This window comes from Buteo buteo, unplaced genomic scaffold, assembly GCF_964188355.1.
Source record: "Buteo buteo unplaced genomic scaffold, bButBut1.hap1.1 HAP1_SCAFFOLD_55, whole genome shotgun sequence".
NCBI classification, from domain to species: Eukaryota; Metazoa; Chordata; class Aves; order Accipitriformes; family Accipitridae; genus Buteo; species Buteo buteo.
Genome location: NW_027439221.1, coordinates 44,344 through 62,639, shown reverse-complemented (window position 1 = coordinate 62,639; position 18,296 = coordinate 44,344). Strand labels below are relative to the sequence as shown.

At 43.7% G+C, this 18,296-nt stretch overlaps 1 protein-coding gene across 1 annotated transcript; it reads right to left on the bottom strand.

Moving 5' to 3' along the window:
* Positions 1 to 9,309: 9,309 nt before the first annotated feature.
* LOC142027779 (uncharacterized) lies at positions 9,310 to 13,838 on the bottom strand. Its single transcript, XM_075021988.1, is given in 7 exon segments — positions 9,310 to 9,477; positions 10,884 to 11,042; positions 11,304 to 11,434; positions 11,636 to 12,045; positions 12,047 to 12,722; positions 13,212 to 13,303; positions 13,780 to 13,838. Coding segments are annotated over 7 exon segments (1,695 nt in total).
* Positions 13,839 to 18,296: the final 4,458 nt, after the last annotated feature.

The window sequence follows — 18,296 nt, the reverse complement described above, 5'->3', positions numbered from 1 at the left end:
CCAAGGACAGTCAACTTATTCTACTTGTTCACATTAGGGTCCCAGAGCAGTTTTAAGCCACCTTGTTTCCCTAGCCAGGACAAACAACCCTTCAGTATACACATCCTTATTAGGTTAGAAATGTTTGCAGCATGAGGTTCAGAGAAAAGCCAGATAATTCACTCTCAAGGTTCGAGAGGAGACTTCAGCAAGCACTTGCTCCGGATTTTCAGGGCTTTCTACACACAAGGAGGTCTGTTCTGGGGGCAAGCTGCTTCAAGTCTCTACAAGAAGAGAGACAAGTCCCAAGCGACTGAGCCCCGGTGCTCTGCAGGGACATACCCTACACTGCTGCCAGTCCCTGCCTCCTCCGCTCCCCTTCCGCCCCAGCGCTGGAGAGGTTACACTTCCAAACCCCAAAAGCAGTGGCAATCCAGGCTGGAATTAAAGGCTGTCCTGAAGGACCACAGAGCAAACGAGCAGGCAGCTAAATTGGAAATGTAGCTTCAACAGCAAGGCCGGGATGCCTCCCTACAAACCCTATAGTTAGTGATACAGCACTCAGGAAATAAATACTATCTGGGTGAAAGAGAACTGGACAAGGTTGGCACAGTTAAAACTAAATGGGACCACGTGGGCTCTTAAAATTTTCCATGCTAAAAATAACCAGTAGCACATGCTCTGCCTTATAGGAGACATAAGGAGTTGACAAAAACCTAAAGAACTGGAGGCCCTACCGTTAAGATTAAAATAAGAGAAATTACTGCAGAGAAACAGACATAGACTTACTTGATCTACATTTGGCGTAAGGCTTTTCTTTTTCCATTGAAAGTCCAACTGGCATAGGGTACTGCAGTATCTAAACCACAGCTTCTTTGCTTTTTCGTACAAAGATAAAGGAGGCAGACAGTCAGCCACAGAGGGACCACCTGCTGCTTCCTCTCTGGAGAGAGAGCCTCTCCAGAGTGAGGTTCAAACTGGAGAGCAAAGACAACTCCTACCCACTCAGGTTTGCATCAGAGGCTGACCTCAAGGGACACATCTGTGAAGTCACAGTGGCCTGCCATGTCACGGGGCTGCAAGCCCTTGCATCACGCACTCCTGATCACCAGGGTGTCAGTCGGCCACAAGACTTTGCAGCCTTTCCCGCACTCTTTTCCCAGGCCAGCCTGGTGTACCACCATCAAAACCACCATCACGCAGAGGTGAGAGCTGGCAAAACATGACTCAGTGGCTACAAACCTCCAAAGACAGGTAGGAGCCAGGCAAGCAAGATCTCAAACCGGATGGCGCTTATTTTAAAAAGAAGTGAACAGGTAAGTTTCTCTATACTTAAGTAATTAAAGTGCTCTGCAGCAATTTCTGCTTCCAACAGCAGCCAGCAGCACTGAAAGACAACAGCAGCAAGAGATACCCCTTAAGCAATACCGCCTTTTCCCAGCCCAGTTAACATGGGCTACAGAGCTCCAGAAACAGGCTCCTCTGAATTCAGAAAACTACTAATAAAGTCTCTCCACAACCTTAAAATATTTGAGAACCAACAGTCCTATTTGCAGCCGGATTAATTACAACATCAGTAAAAGGCTGAAAAAGCTGGTTGCTGTAGAGCAAAACAAGAGCTCTGGAACAAGAAACGCCACCAACACCGGACTGTCTTTTATCTCCAAGATAAAATCTCCTTTCAGTGTAATCAGCTTCACTGGTGTTCCCACAACAGCTCAGTCCCCTCCTTTGCAGCTGAAGCTGCTACACTGATGGCCCAGGCTTTGTTCGTATTTCATTTTACAGTCACGGCCAAACAGTGGCCCAGCACAGCTCCAGCAGTACCACTTCTGGGCCAAAGCAGGACTCAAAAGAGTTTCTATTTACACTGGAAAGCATGGGTTTACAATAAAAGTATCAACCTAGCCAAACTGTAGGGGTTTTTTTTACAGGTGTTTTGGAAATCACCAAGAAGCTCATATATATACAAACACCAACCACCAGCAACCCTCAGCACCTGCACTGCCTAAAGGATTAACGCAAGGCCCTGGGCTGATCACTCCTGCTATGCCATAAGTCACAGGTTACACTTTGTAACTAACATTAACCCTATCAGATTATCAAGCTCCTTACTGTACTTTATATCTTATTACCTTCCTGCTCCCATCGTTTCATTATTTATAGTTTCCTCAACCAAGCTAGAGGATTCACAGGGAGAGACACCATTACAGAGGAAGGCAAGATCAATTCTTCGCCGCTTTGCCAGAAAGGTATTTCAGGTACAGGAGCAAATTTCAGAAACTGCTTCTGTACCACTTTACCAATACCACCTTTACCTTTCGTGGCTATTCCTCAAGATACGGTGGAGGGTTGGTTTGTTGTTTTGTTTTTTGGGGGTGGTTTTTTTTCCAGTTTTGGAGTCTGCTCCAGAAACAGAGCCAGACCAAATGTTCTGCTTCTTCGAGCAAGCCAGGAGAGTTTAGCGCATAAGCCAGAGGCCACACAACCTTTCTATTATCACCCAGCTCCAAACTGCAGAGAAAGTCCTCTGATTCAGACTAACCCACTCTGTGCACAGGTATCCCTGACTGGGGAATGAACACTGCTTTTACAGCCAAGAGGCTAAGACACCAGTTGTTGCGATTCTTTCTTTCCTCCTTGACACACTTACCAGTCCAGATTCAACTCTTTTAAAAGCACTTTTCATAGAAGACTAAAGAGAATCAGTCCTCCACAGTACAGGCAAAGCAGCTTTTATTACCTTTATAATCTACCAACACATTACAAAAGTTTTCCCCAAATCCAGATTTTATTGTCTTTCTTTCTTTCTGCATTTTCACCCAGGTTGGAGAATAGAACAAGTTACTTTCCAGAATTTCAGAAAAAATACATCCAATACTTAGTATTTTGTGTTTGCTTCTACACCAATGAAGCTAATGCAGCCCTTGCTATGGGCAATGCTAACGAGTGTAGTGTCCACTACCGGTGCAGCTTAAAAATTAAAATTTAAAAGCAGCCAGCTAAGTCAAATGTCTGGCACCTACATCAATTGCCACAAAACAGGCATGTACAGCACTCAGGAGCAGAGACTAAACTAACCAAAGGCTTCCAATATACTCTGCACATTAAAAAAACAACAACAACAACAACAACAACAGACCTGAATTTTCAAGGAGACAGAACAGTGAGGTTTACATCACGACACACTGATACTGCTGCAAGAGACAGTGAGAAAAGAGGCAGCACTGAGACCAAACAGGTATCCGGAGAACAGCATCAAGAGCTGTTCACTGGGAGGTTTACTGTGCACAGCAACAAGACCTTGATAAGCAGCTTCTCAAAACAAAAGCTGGACTAGACTTAAACAGAAAAGCAAAAAGCAGTGTTGTTCAGTTGGAAGCCTTGAACCCAGGGCTTGGCTTGCTGAGAATAAGTTGCAGAAGCACACAGAGAGGAAGAATATCAAATATTTGTGAAAAAGGCACTCCACGTTCATCTGCACCAGGAAGGAACAGCAAAGATTTCACTGAGAGTCATTTAGACTGAACGAGCAGAAAGATAACTTGTATGCATTAACAAGCTTGCAACAAGAAGTCACACAACATATTTGAGACCTAATCAGAGAGAGAGAGACAGGCTTCGCTTTGATCTGTGTTACAGTAGCACTGGCAAGCCCTGCCCAGGTTACACTAAGGGGCCGTTCTACACAGAAAGGCTTCCCCCAAAGACTGCAGGCTGCCTCCTCTCCTCAGCTTTGGCAGTCCTTTTTTTAAAAAGCCAAGCCGAGACACAGATCAAGTGACCTTCCTACAGTCACATCAGGTTGGAGGGAACACAAGGAATATAAAATAGGTACTCTTAGCTCAAGAGACAGGAGCCCATCCCCTTTACCAGGCAGCAAACAGAACACTACACTCCATTCAACTTGAACTACTTTAGGGGAGTGATGGGCAAGTTTCTTTCCTGCACCCCTGAACACCAAAAAATTCTTCCTAACCCTGCATTTCAACAAGAAGTGGAATACAAGTCCAAGCTCATAACAAAAGGGGCTCCTCTTTAAGGAAGGAAAAACTGCAAGGTCACAGCCTTAGGATTTATGGGGGTACACACTCCAGTCCTTGTCCCGGAGACTTCAAGTTTCCAATTCACAGATTTATCTCTATGCAAAGCTAATACTCCCAATACAAGAGGCACATGCAGACCATGAGCTTTTGCCAGGAACTGCTGCTATTTATACGCAGGGAGTCAAAATCAGCTATAGCACATGGTAAGTTTCTCATCCTCATTGCCAGGTGGCAGCAGAGGTCAAAGGCAATCAGGACCTCTTCAGGTCTACAAGCAGTGATTTGTTTGCTGAAGAAAGATTTTAAATGATCTTTTATGAAACATTCAACTCTGCTAATAGCAATGTATAGGGCCCATAAATTCAGAGACAGCTTCCAGCCAGGGTACAAAATGCAGGAACAGCAGAGTTAAACAGAATCCCTGTGGTGGACAATAAAAAACCCCACGGTAAACCAGCTGAAGACAGATCATTTGCAAAAGCAGCAAGTGACATGCAAACATATCACCTTCAGCAATCCTCATGAGAAGCAAACTCAACAGCTTTAATTTCCAGGAAATATTAAGCACCTGGTGAATAAAATAGCTTCTTCCAGGTACCTGAAAGTGGCTGCCCGAAGTTAATCAATCATCACTTCATAAAGTTTAACCAGCCATTTGCATTAAGAGTTCCACAGAAGCACTGTAGTTAGAAATCAGGATTTAAAAAAGGCTTGTCATTAGATCTGAAACATTAAACAATTAAAAGTCGTTAATGTTTTAATTAATGTTTTTTATTACTTCTAGATGTTGCTAAGGGCACATAGGATACCAGCCCTGATCTTATTACAGTCTCCCTAGACACTAGAAATACCTTAAATAATTTTTCCACATCAGTTAAGTGCATATGAAAGATGAGAGCCATAGAGAAGTGGGGTATGTTGCTTTTAAAGCATTATGCTCTTCAGATAACTCTCCTACTGGAAAAGCCTACTTGCTCCCAAATACCCCTGAAGTCAGCCTACAATGTTTTCAAAATGAACACAAGAGTCTCACCATAGCAAATCGACTGCTTCCAGCTCTGAACAGCTTTGGCTGCAATCCTCAAACAAACAAACTCCTGTCACAGTTAACTCCCAAGAGAACCTGCAGGAACTGGGAACCTTATGTACCATGGTGGATCTGAACTGCAGGTAACTTGAGCTCACACCCTGGGTGGTGAGGGGAATTCCTGTTGCCTAATTTCAGGCATTATGGAGTGTCTAGGTTAAAGTCAAGGCTTTCTAGGCAGTTGATGATTTTCAGTATTAGTATCTCAAAGTATCTCCAGAGATCTTTAAGGAGGAATCTGGTTCCTGGGACAGGTATCTAAACTCAGTGTGACTAAGGAGAGCACACCTAAGAAGCAGCAACCAGAACACACAATAGCTGGGTTCCTGCAGCACCGTCCATTCGGACCCTCCAAACTGAACAACATGATTTGTCTCACGTCCGAGAGCAAACAGCCTGTAGCCCTGTTGTGCAAGATACGTTACAAACGTGATGAGATTCACCCGCCTAAACCCCCCAGCACGGTGTCCCATGAGAGCTTTTAAAAGTCCTTCAAGAGCTCAATGAAACATTGAAACAGAAGCTGAAGGACTGTCAGGGGAGTGGTACCAGGACAGCAGGCGATGCAATAAGAAGGTGGATTCTAGAAAGCTTTGAGCACAGCTCAAGTTCTACAGGCTTCTTGCTCCTCTTAACTTACAAAAAAGTTGCCACTTCCTTCAGTGCACTCAGCAGCACATGCAAGCAAACCAGTTCATCAAGAACTAAACTGTGCCATCAAGATACATGTAGTGAAGCCGTACTACTCTTTTTCAGAATCACAGGTACATGGACATTACTAGATGACAGGTACTGTAGCTCTGGCAGATGCCTGCACAGTATTTCACCCTTTACACAGGACGCTCATTAAAGAATGAGGAGGTTAAGTGACTTGAACTGGGTCACACAGTGACCCCCCAGCAGAGGAGCAAGCTCAGCTCAGTTGCTCTGACAGCTCTGGTCCACGTGCTACCGAGAAAAAGCCGTACCTCCCTCAGGAGTCGTGCTGCTCTCCAGCACGTCATGCGCTCTTCCTCGGCTATACTGTGCACACACGCAGGGCTGTAACTCAGTAGATTCAAGTTAAGAACTTCTTCCAAGGTACATCCAGGTAACTTAGATAGGAAGAAGACTATAATGAGCTACAAGCTCTTTCACACCAGGTCTAGAGCTCAGAATCGCTTTGAAAGGGAACAGTGAGGTTAGCAACCGTCAAAAAAATGCCAACACGTTCTCTATTTTACTGCATCTTACAATGCTTCGGGAACTCCAGCTATTACAGACTAGAATGTAAATAGGAGTCCAAATCTGTCCCTTCATTTCATAAAACGTAACCAATTCACAAATATTGAATCTGGAAATACAGTGCTAAAAAATGTGAAAGGCTAACAACTTGTCAAACCAAAAAATGACTTTTCTGCAAAGCAAATACTTTAAGAATAGACCATCCATGTATCCTATTGACCATTAAATCTACATATCAATGTCCAACAGATGTAACAATACAATTCAAACTGTATGCCAAGTCTAAATTAACTAAGCTTTCGCTTTCATACAAGCAAAATTCCTTGCATCCCCTGACTCTGGCCTTAGCCCCAGCTCCACACAGACTTCCAAATCCGCCCAAAATGAACCCATGGCGAGAAAACCACCTTTTCTCATGCTAACAACTCTATTGTAATAACATCTTCAGAGGCCATACTCCAGGTCTCAGGGAAAAGTAAACCACTGCAGCGCTTAATACCACAACAGCGCATTAACTCGTTCACACCCAGACAACCTTGCCAAACAAGGAGGAGTTTTCTCTCACATTTTCTTGATTTATATTTTCACAGCTGTCAGAGAGGAAAGCATGTAGGAAGCAAGTTATGTAAACCACGCCATTAGGCTGAAGTCCTCGGTATGGATCACACCTCCTTCCCTCTCCCACCTCCCTGCACCCTTGCACAGAGAAAGCAGAGGGACTCGATTACAAAAGGTTACATTTTCAAAGATTAAACTGGTCACTATTTGCATTGCTAGCTGTGTTATAATGCATGACACCGTACAACCAAAGGAGGAAATTCTCATTCTCACATTCTGCTGTCGGCAGCCTCACTGCTTTCAGCTTTGGTTTTCTTGTAAGATAGCAAGCACTGAGGCTCTGCTAGAGGTGTGCCTGGAGCAGAGACGGGGTTTGAGAATGTTACCGAAATCTCGGAATAAAAACTTATCAACACCAATTTAGTGTAGATAAGCAGACCCTTCTTTATTGACGGCTGGGTGCGCGGGCGAGTCCTCTCACGAACCACGCACACCTGTCACCAAAACAACACACCTTATATTGAACTTACTCATGCATATTCATAAGATTACAAAGACGTCATTTACATATTCATCAGATTTCCAGGAAATCATTTGCATATGTTAATGTCCATCACGCAGGCGCACTAAAGGTCTCTGGTGGTCTTCTAGAGTCCTCTGGTGGTCTTTCGTAGTCTTCCTCACTCGTCCGCTTCTTGACCTCTCAGGTGTTTCCAAGCAGCAAGCTGGTGTCCCTAACGGTTTCCTTAGCCTTTAAAACAAACACTACAAGACTACCAATCTTTGTCAAAACTTCTGTGGTTAAGTGATTTTGAACAATACTTAAATTCTTATGGTTACACATTATACGTTTTCTAAGCTCCTAAGTTCCTAAGGCTACATTTCAAACTTAACACTCCCATACTTACGCTTCACAATTTTCTACTTTTTAGTCAAACCAAACTCTTTCATGATCAGATTTTAACTTCTTTTATCTCGTTATCTAAGTTCTAAATGTTCCTACTAGATGATTTTAGCCAATTTCTCCGGCCTTGATACAGGGCTATACAGGGGATTTCACAGCAGATACTGGTTATTGGTTAAATATATAAAATGCAACATACATATAATTTTGCTAAAATATTAAAATTGAATATGATTAATTCTAACTAATAACAAATCAATGGCAAATCAGTAACATTTCCCCCCTTTGAAAGTGTTGAAAATTATTTCAATACTTTCACATCATCTACATGTCATTTATCTGCTACTATTTTGAGAGTCAGTATTTGTTTCGGCATATTCTGGTGGTGGACTACATTCTGGTGGAACAATTGGAATCTCTCTCATGATCATGCGATTGACTGCAATTCTACTGGTAAATTGTCTCTTCAGACAAGTATATAGTAGCATGATCATCAAAAAGACAATTAGTAACAGAAACAGAGTTTTGATTATAGACCATAACCAAGAGCTCAGATTCTATCCCAATCCACTAAAAATTTCTTCCTAGCCAATCTTCTGACATATTTTCTCAAATAGTTTTAGTTAATTTGAAATCATTTTAGAGTCCTCTACACAAATAGCCATATTTCAAGGTCGTAGCTAAAAGAAAAATTCTTTCGATTGCTGGGTCTTTATTACTACAATAATACATTTTTTTCCACATCTTTACCGAGATACTAAATTTTCTTTTTCCCATAATGAACTCCCCCTGTCATCTACTGATGGCCAGGCTGTATTAACTGATCCATCCCAAGTAAAGCACCGAGAAGTTTTGGCCATATATTGAAATTGAGACAATATGGTCATAGACCATACTGAACCCCAGCTAACTGTTTTTTCTGCTATGGTTTGATTGGTCTCACCACATTTTCATTCTATGACGCTCCGGCTTTCATTGCTTTTGACTCGTACATCATATGAACACCAACCCATAGGACTACCTACCGTAAACATGTCTCCTCTCATAGGACTACCTACCGTAAACATGTCTCCTATAGAGGAGGCTGGTATAAAATGATAATTTAATAATTTCAAGCAATCTTCTTCTCTGCCCATCTATTTCCATTGTTTTCTGATGATCTTTACCTGTTCAGACCATTTAGTCCCTGGCCTTTGTTTGCAATAGGTGGTTTTGTTTCTATGTTCCAGGGTAGTTAAATTCATAGTTAAAATTCCCCAAGGAATAGATTCCCCCACCGCTCTTGGTATCGGCAAACAAGCAGTAATTTGGGTAACATTTTGCAAGCTGGCAAATCTCTTAATCAATCTTAACATTACATTTTCTTCAGACGTTTTTTTTTTCAGGAATGCCAATCAGTTGTTCTGTTTCTACTTGTCTTTTGTTCCTAATCATCAAATCAGTCCGGGTTTCCACCATCATTATCTGCCGAGCTAATATAAAGAGAACAACCACAAACAGATATAAAAAAATTAGACATGTTTCAGAGTCAGTTTTAAAGTCTTTGGATCACGGCTAATAATCTTCCATGGAGTAGGTGCCTTCTTCACTCGGGTGTAGTGTATCCAAGCATCCGATTCTGCAATTTTAATAGCCGTAAAGGTGGTTAACAGTATCTGGAAGGGTCCTTTCCAACGTTCCTGCAGGGGTTCGGAAGTCCACGTTTTCACATAGACAGAGTCTCCTGGTTGAAAGTCATGCACCGGAACCTCCAGGGGTAATGGTCTGTTTCACACCACTGCTCTCTGAACTGCAGTCAAAGTTTTTCCTAAGGAAAGCAAATAGTTATACACATCCTGTTTTCCTTTTACATGCATGTTCGGGTTTGGTTCTGGAGATTCATAAGGTTTCCCATACAATAATTCATAAGGACTGACTGAGGTTCCACTCTTTGGCTGTACTCTGATTCGCAATAATGCCAATGGAAGCGCTTGAGGCCATTTTAAATTAGTCTCTTGACAAACTTTACTTATCTGCCTTTTTAAGGTTTAATTCCTTTTTTTTCTACTTTTCCACTGGATTGTGGCTTCCATGGGGTATGCAAATCCCATGTGATACCCAGAATTTTGCTAACATTTTGGACTACTTCTGCAACAAAGTGTGGACCTCTGTCAGAAGAAATTCCAATAGGAACTCCAAACCTTGGAATTACTTCTCGTAGTAACCACTTTACTACTTCCTTTGCTTGTGTAGAACGACAGGGAAAAGCTTCTGGCCATCCTGAAAAAGTATCAACCCCCACCAGGATGTACTGATACCCATTTTGCCTAGGTAGTTCTGAAAAATCTACTTGCCAATAATCTCCAGGCTCTGTACCAGATTTTATTCGACTCATTTGAACCTTTTTCCTGATCACTGGATTGTTTTTCAAACATACTTCACATTTTGCAGTTATTATTTTAGCTATTCCTAACATTCTGAGGGATACCACTGGTTTTTGTAAGGAAGTTACTAAGGCCTCTGCTCCCCAGTGACACTCCTGATGCTTTGTCTGAATTATTTCTCTCATCAAAAAGGGTGGAACTACTACCTGTCCTTTAGGTGTTACCCACCATCCGGCTAGGTTTTTCTTAGCATTTAATACTTGACCTAGCCTATCATCCTCCTCTGAGTATTTTGGTTCTTCCTTAGGGAGAGTTACTGTTTTGGAGGGAATTAATGCCATTTGCAATGCTCGTCCCTTTGCTACCTTTCTTGCCGTTCGGTCGGCTAAATTATTTCCAGCCATTTCCTTTATGTTTCCAATTTGATGTGCTTTACAGTGCATGATTGCTACCTGATCTGGTTTCTGAACTGCTTGTAATAATTGTAAAATTTCATCTTGGTGTTTAATATTTGATCCCTGGGAGGACAATAATCCTCTTTCTTTCCACAATGCTGCATGGACATGTACCACTCCAAAAGCATACTTTCAATCTGTCCAGATATTTGCTTTCTTCTTCTCACTTAGTTCTAAAGCTCAAATCAAAGCAATAAGTTCCGCTTTCTGAGCTGAGGTGGTACTTGGCAATGCTTCTGCTTCTATAACTGTGGTGTCTGTTGTTACCGCATACCCAGCGTATCGGACTCCTTGCTCCACAAAGCTGCTGCCATTCGCATACAGTTCCCAGTCCGGTCGCTCCAATGGTACATCCTTCAAATCTTCACGACTGGAATAAACATACTCAATAGCAGCCAGGCAATCATGTTCCAATTGTCCTTCTTCCTGTATGGAACTTAAAAACACAGCTGGATTTGCCAGGTTAGTTGTTTTTAAAATTACATCATCTTGTTGAGTTAATATTACCTGGTACTTCATCATTCTGCTCGGAGATAGCCAGTGTCCCCCCTTTTGTTCTAGAACAGTTTTCACCATGTGTGGGACATAGACTGTTATTGTTTTTCCCAAAGTCAATTTCCGAGCTTCTTGTATGATCATTACTGTAGCAGCTACTGCTCGAAGACAATTTGGCCACCCTTTACTCACTGTGTCCAGTTGTTTGGAGAAGTAACCGACTGGTCGTTTCCAGCTTCCCATCTCCTGGGTTAACACACCAAGTGCCAGGCGTTGTCTTTCATGAACAAACAACTGGAAATCTTTAGTTAAATCAGGGAGGCCTAAAGCGGGTGCAGACATTAAAGCGCGTTTTAACTCTGTAAAGGCCCTTTGCTGTTCTGGACCCCACACAAAGGAAGAGTTCTTTTGGGCCTCCTATAACGGTTTAGCTATTAGACCGTAGTTCATAATCCAAAGGCGACACCACCCTGCCATTCCCAAAAATGCTCTGAGTTCATGGATATTGTTCAGTTCAGGTATACTGCAAATGATTTCTTTGCGATCCTTTCCCAGTTGTCGCTGTCCTTTTGAAATCTCAAAGCCCAAGTATATCACAGTCTGACATGCTATTTGGGCTCTCTTCCTGAATACCTTGTACCCAGTTAGTCCTGGAAAATTCAAAAGGTCAATGGTTACCTGTATGCAGGTGACTCTTTCTTCTGTAGCAATCAGTATATCATCCACATATTGTAGAAGTAAATGTTCAGGCCTCGGTTTGTCCTGTTTCCAGATTTCAAGCTCCTTTGCCAGCTGGTTTCCGAAGATCGTCGGGCTGTTTTTAAATCCTTGGGGTAGTCTTGTCCATGTCAGCTGCATTTTTCGTCCAGTTTGTGGATTTTCCCACTCAAAAGCAAACAGCTTTCTGCTTTCCTTTTCCAAGGGTATACAAAAAAGCATCTTTCAAATCAAGCACTGTAAACCACTAATGAGTCTCCTTTAATGCTGTTAACAATGTGTAAGGATTTGGAACCACAGGATATATGTCCTTGGTTATTTGATTTACTGCTCTCAAATCTTGCACTAACTTATACTCACCCGAGGGTTTTCTAACTGATAAAATAGGAGTATTATATTCAGATTCACATTCTTCCAAAATTTTATACTCTAAAAATTTATCAATCAATTTCTTCAATTCCTGCCTAACTTCCGGTTTGATTGGGTATTGTTTAATTTTTACTGTTCCTGCACCTTCTTTTAAATCTATTTTCACAGGTGCTGCTAATTTTGATTTACCAAGAATATTTGTTTCCCATACTGTAGGGATCACTGCAGCATCCACCTCTGGTGGAATTTCCTGCTCCTCCACCTTTTCTTGTATCATCAGGATTTCTCCCGGTTTTGACTCAGGTATTTTTTTAAAAAAGAGTTCTCCATCCTCAAAAACAATTTGTGCATTTAATTTGGATAACAAATCCCTTCCTAACAAGGGTATCGGGCATTCTGGTACATACAAGAATTCATGTGTAATTATTTTATTTCCAAATTTCAAACCCAGGGGCTGCAGGAATGGTCTGTTTTCTTCCCTCCCTGTGGCTCTTACTATGTTTGCTGGTTTTGTTCCAATTTCTCCTTTACAAGTATTTAACACCAAAAATGTTGCTCCTGTATCCACTAGAAATTTAACTTCTTTTTCTCCCAGCTTAATTACAACCAGAGGCTCAGCTGGGTTCCCCTCCAGTCCCCTTCATTCATCCAAAACCATCATTCTGGCTATCTCTTTCTGAATTACTCACCTTTCCGTGGTATCAGGACGATGGATTAGCCAGGGATGCTTTCAGGCAATTTAGAAAGCAAACAGGAAGCACGTTTTTTGCCCACACGTAATTAAGTCGTGGGACATATTGCCACAGGATGTCGTGAAGGTCAGAAGGACAAATGGACTCAAAACACCATTACACAAATTCACCAGAGGTAGTTTATATGTGTCTATTAAGCGCAACACTGCGTGCAGCATTTGGCTCAGAAGTCCCTGCACTGCTCACAGATGGAAACCAGGAGCGTGTCGGGGCAAAACCGCTCTGTAGGAGATCCCTCTTTTGTACCTTTTGCCCAAATTACCTGGACTGCCAGAGTGGGTATGGGCCAGGCAGACCTCCAGTCTGATCGCTGCGGTGACCGGTCTCACATAGCAGAGCCCCAGCACGTCTGTCCTACAAGAACCGTTCACGTTTCCCCTGGCAAAAAGCCCAAGCCCTGACACTCACCGCGGCTGCCATCATCCCCGCTGTTGCCCAGTGCAGCCGGATTTTTTTCCTCTTGCTTTGCATTGTGGCTGGTTTTTCTTTTGAAGGGGGTAGGGAAGGAAGAGGAGAGGAAACAGAGGTGACTGGAGCCAAAACACAGCCCCGAGGCAATAAACTAAATGCAAGACACATGTTCTTTAATTCTAGCTCAGCAGCCTCCGACACACGGGCTTCCTAGGGACAGCACCGAGACAGGACCCGATAGATTTGTGTCACACAGTAGAAGGGAAGTAAAAATAAAGTTTCCATTGGATTCTTTTTGTTTGTTTTTTTTCGGGAAAACCCACTGCCAATGAAGTTTCCACGATGGAACTGCAGCGCCAGGTTCCCTGCCGCGCGGCGAGCAGGCTGCATATGTGGCCGTGAGAGGGAAGGGGCCGAACCGCTCCTCGTGCCGGTGCTCCAAGTGCCAGTATCGGACAGGGGCACCATTATTCTCCATCTGCTCCAAAAACACTCTCTTTGCTCCTCCCCTCCTCCCTCACTAAGGAGCCTTTGAGTCCACGTGCCGAAGGAAAATCATCTCCGGGCTTTGCCTAAGGACTGGCCCCGCTGCTCGAGAGGGTCTGCCAGGAAGGTGCCGCTTGCCCCGGGGAGAAGCTCCTGCTGGGCTGCCCAGGGCAGGACGATGAGGGGGCAGAGGCTGGGAAGCAAGGAAGGCTCGTAGGAAGCACCCCTCATCCTCGGAAAGAGCCCGAAGAGGGGAGGTCTGGGCTTCCAGGGGCTGCTCGGCGGGGGAATGCCGGAGCGTGCCTCGCGGCCGGCGGGAAGCTTTCCCTGCGGAAGTTATAAATTAGGCATCTCCAGAGACCTCATTCATTTTACCCGTAATAAAATTACCACTTTTCAAAGGGGAAAACCCCTTTGAATGGCTTCAGTCAAACTAACCCCACGGGACGGCTTAGCTCAGATGCACGTATGCTCAATCTCAGGTTTGCGGGCAAGAATTATAGAGCTGCTTTGGGGACGTGGCTGATATTACAAGCAGTGTGACCCCTTCAAAGCCCACCCCAGCTACGTTCCTGAGGTCTGATGGGGCACAAAGCACCACCACTGCATCTCGGAAAGGAAGATGCAAATACAGCTACCTTGTTTCAACCTCCCCTGTTCCTTTTCTGACCTGTACTTTTCCCCCTGCTCTTTTCCAAGCAGTCCATATCCAACTCCCCCACCTCAGCAATGCCATTCACCCTTGTCCATAATGAAAAAAACAACAAAACCAAAACCCCAAAACAAAAAAACAAAACCCAAACAAAAAACCCCCACACACCTGAAGCTATTAATGCATCAGTTCAGGCTGAGACTTTTGATTTTAAAGAAAGAAGGGTTGCCTATTTGTTACTTGCCAACACCTCCTTATTTTGGTTAATCTTACCCTACAATGTTCTATTTGCTACAGCTTAAAAAAAAAATAGGCAGCTTACAACACAAATAGGGAACAGGATGTTTTTCCATGCTGCAGAGCCAGAGGAAAGCGAGGGACACAGAGCAGACAACAGGAGCGCTCCCCACACCAGCTGCCAGCAGTTACTGCCGATTCCTGACTTCGACACACCCCTCAAAGCGAGGGAAAACACCAGCTTCGAGATGAGTTAAACTTTGTCGTGAACAATATAAAGTAACACATTCACCCCCATGCGCGCAGACTAAATAGTCCAGGGCTGCTCTAAGCTCTTGAGGAAAAAAACCCCACCACTTCCAAACTAACATGCGTTTGTTTGAATCTGATGACTATGGACTGTATCTTGGAAAGCTCTCTGGGATATGGGAATACAGCTGAGGGAGACCCATTTGCTTCCAAACCCTAAAACTGCAGCATCTGCATTCCCTTGGGATGGTGCTACCACCTCAGGACTGTCGTTCTGAATTTTGTTCTTCCTCTTCTACTTTGACATTCAGTAAGCAAGCCTCCTGGACTGCAGCCACCCTGCTCCTACATCCCACCGGGATGACAACAGCTCCATTTCACCTGTTCAGCGAGACTCCAGCATCGGGACAGGCTTCAGAGCAGAAAAAAAGTCTGTTCACAATGAGTCAGAAGAGCACTGGTGTGAGGTGGAGAAGGATAAGACAGTACCTGCACAGTACCATGCTCGTGAGGGACCAGCATCTTCCCAGGAGGGAGGGGGCTGCGGCGTTACCCACCCCGTGCAGAGCTGCACCTTCCCTGCAAGCGGCTCACCCCAGCGAAGCCCCAGCCCAGCCACTTCCACGCTTTTATTATTTTATACTCCCATGTTCTGGCCAGGTCGCAGCTAGAGAAAGCTGCAACAGTTCTCTCCTCCTCACACAACCACTGACAGTTTGTAGTTCTCCGGCCCAGCATGAATCTAGCCCCAGGGGACAAAGCTTCCCTCAGTAAAGAAAAAGCTGGGGAGACAAATTCAGAAGACATGCAAGCGAACTCCTCTGGGCACTGCACCTGCATCAGACTGACACCGGAGCGCAGGGCTCTTCATTTTCTCTTGACCTTTCATCTCCAGCCTGTCCACCACGCCAGGCACTGGCAGGAGAGAGCTACAAGGTCACACCGCCCTAAGGCTGAAACGCAAACCCTCCTCAGGAGGTTGGCTCCTGCCCAAGAGAACTGGTTTAATTGGGGGAGACCTCACCTAGCAGGGAAGGTACTCAGTAAGGCACTGTTGGAGCTGCTGAACCCAAGTTACAGAGCTGAAGGACAGACAACCTCCTTCACAGATACATGGCAGCTTTTTCCCTCCCCTCGGCCAGAAACTCTGTCCGAGGAAAGACGACTGGCAGGCAATTTGAAACAGCAAATCCAGACAGGCTGCCTGCAACCGTGGCAGAGAGCTCAGCATGCCACACACACACCCCACTCAGGTGCTCAGGCTATCAGTAACGTTAACCACCCACAGTGCAAGAAGCCAGCTACCAAATTTCTACCTGGGAGATCACGCCTGAGGGTGAAAGGCATCCCTCAGCGGATACTGGAGCCTAGCAAGGACTGAGAAACCCTGTGAAGTGAAACCTTCTTCCTGGGGTGAGAAGCAGTAAGGATGGACATTCTCGAACTGCGCTAACGTCCAGACCCACTACTCCCCCACCAAAACCCCCGATGTTTTATTCTTCACATATCACTTGCCTAAGCAGCACCAAGTTGTAGCCAGAGCATCTATGGGTTGTACGTATACTCTGCAGTGAACCCAACGGATTTGTTTTAATCCTTGAGATCTGGAAGACCAGTATGTGGAACTCTGAACAACTGTGTGCGCATGTGTACACATCTACAGACCACCAAAGCAGTACTTTTGAGTTTAACACACTTTGCTCTGTGCAGCCCAAGCATAGTCGGTCCAGCCCAGGCCTTTGCTTCTTTTCCACACAGTGGAATACATTCTACTGCAAGAGTAGACTTTCCCAGTTGCAAGGTGCTCCAACACCAGGGTGAGGACAAACTGTTCACTAGGACACCAAATTGCACTGCTTGGCTTGGACAAGAAACCGGTCAACATTTTAAAGAGGGGATTTTATAGCCCGCACAACAGACTCCCAAGTTTCACTTTTCAACACACAAGTGTGGCAAAAGGGACAACCCCAGTCTAGAGTAAATGAATTCCACAAATATATAACAGTTTCAACAGCCTTGAGTACCGGTGCTCAGACTAAGGCTTTCTAATAAGTAATTCATCATAAAAATAAACCCAGTTTTCAGCTGGAAGTAAAAGGAAACCCAGGAGATTTGAAGCTTGACCTTTCTACATCTGTTGAAAAGCCATCAGGATCTTATCGGACCTGTTTAGCCCATGGAGCTCCCTTCCCAACCCTACATCGCAAGAGGTCAGGAAATGAAGGCTCTCAGTCATCACAGTTTGATTAAGATGGCTTAAAATTCGAGCTTTAATTGAAAGGGAAAGAAACATTCCAAAAGGATATATGTTTTATAGACTCAACTGAGTTACCAAATTTAGGTTTCATTGGATGTTATTGCAAACATGAACATTAAATCATAAGCACCGAATAGTAGAGAACTCAAAAAAAAAAAGATATAACCATACCATATCAGAAGGGATCGGACCAAATGCTTTTGTAGGCAACTATCCAAATGTGATGCACCAACACATTAGCTCATAGGATGTAAGGACATCCCTGAACCCACCAGAAAAAACTTCTGAGGACTGACTACATCAACATTTTCCTGGCAAGTATCTTCTCTGCCAGCAATAAATCCCAGCTCAATACATATCTAAAATGATATACATTAGAGGGCGTGTGTTTAAGAGTATTAAGTTGGCTTAAATTACTTGAGCAAAATTTTAAATATGTAATAGAAATCTAAAAAGGAACACAAAAAAATTGAGAACACCACTGCAATATTAATGCCAAGCTGTTACTTTTTTTTTTTTAAACAGATCTGTACAGCAACATAGCAAAGAATGCAGTGATCACAATTCAAGCCAGACAGCAATCTAAGGGAATACTAATCCTGTATACAGCAGAGCTGAAACACTCCCAACATTCAGATGCTCCAAGTATGTTGGCTACCCTAATGCACTCCAAACCAGTTCTACCTACATAGGACATTTTGGTGTGAAAAAGTTTCTGTAAAGTGCCCTTTGTTTCCAGTGTTTTTCTTGTACAAAATATTACAATGGTTTTTTATATATATGTTTACAGACTTGCACAGCTAGAAAAATATAAACTACAATTGGGCTTGGCAATCAGTTCTTTTCTTTAAATACATGACATTTCAGAGAAAAAATTGTAGTGGTAACATACCCTGCACTTCAAGCATCTGCACAGAAAAGCTTTCTTCCTTAAGCGTATCAAGCCTAAAAACCATGACTGCAGTGAGACATGTGCCACAGTAAGTGCAACGAATGCAATTCATCTACCTCCTGGCATAAGGGAGACACAAGATGAATGTTATTTGTGCAGGTTA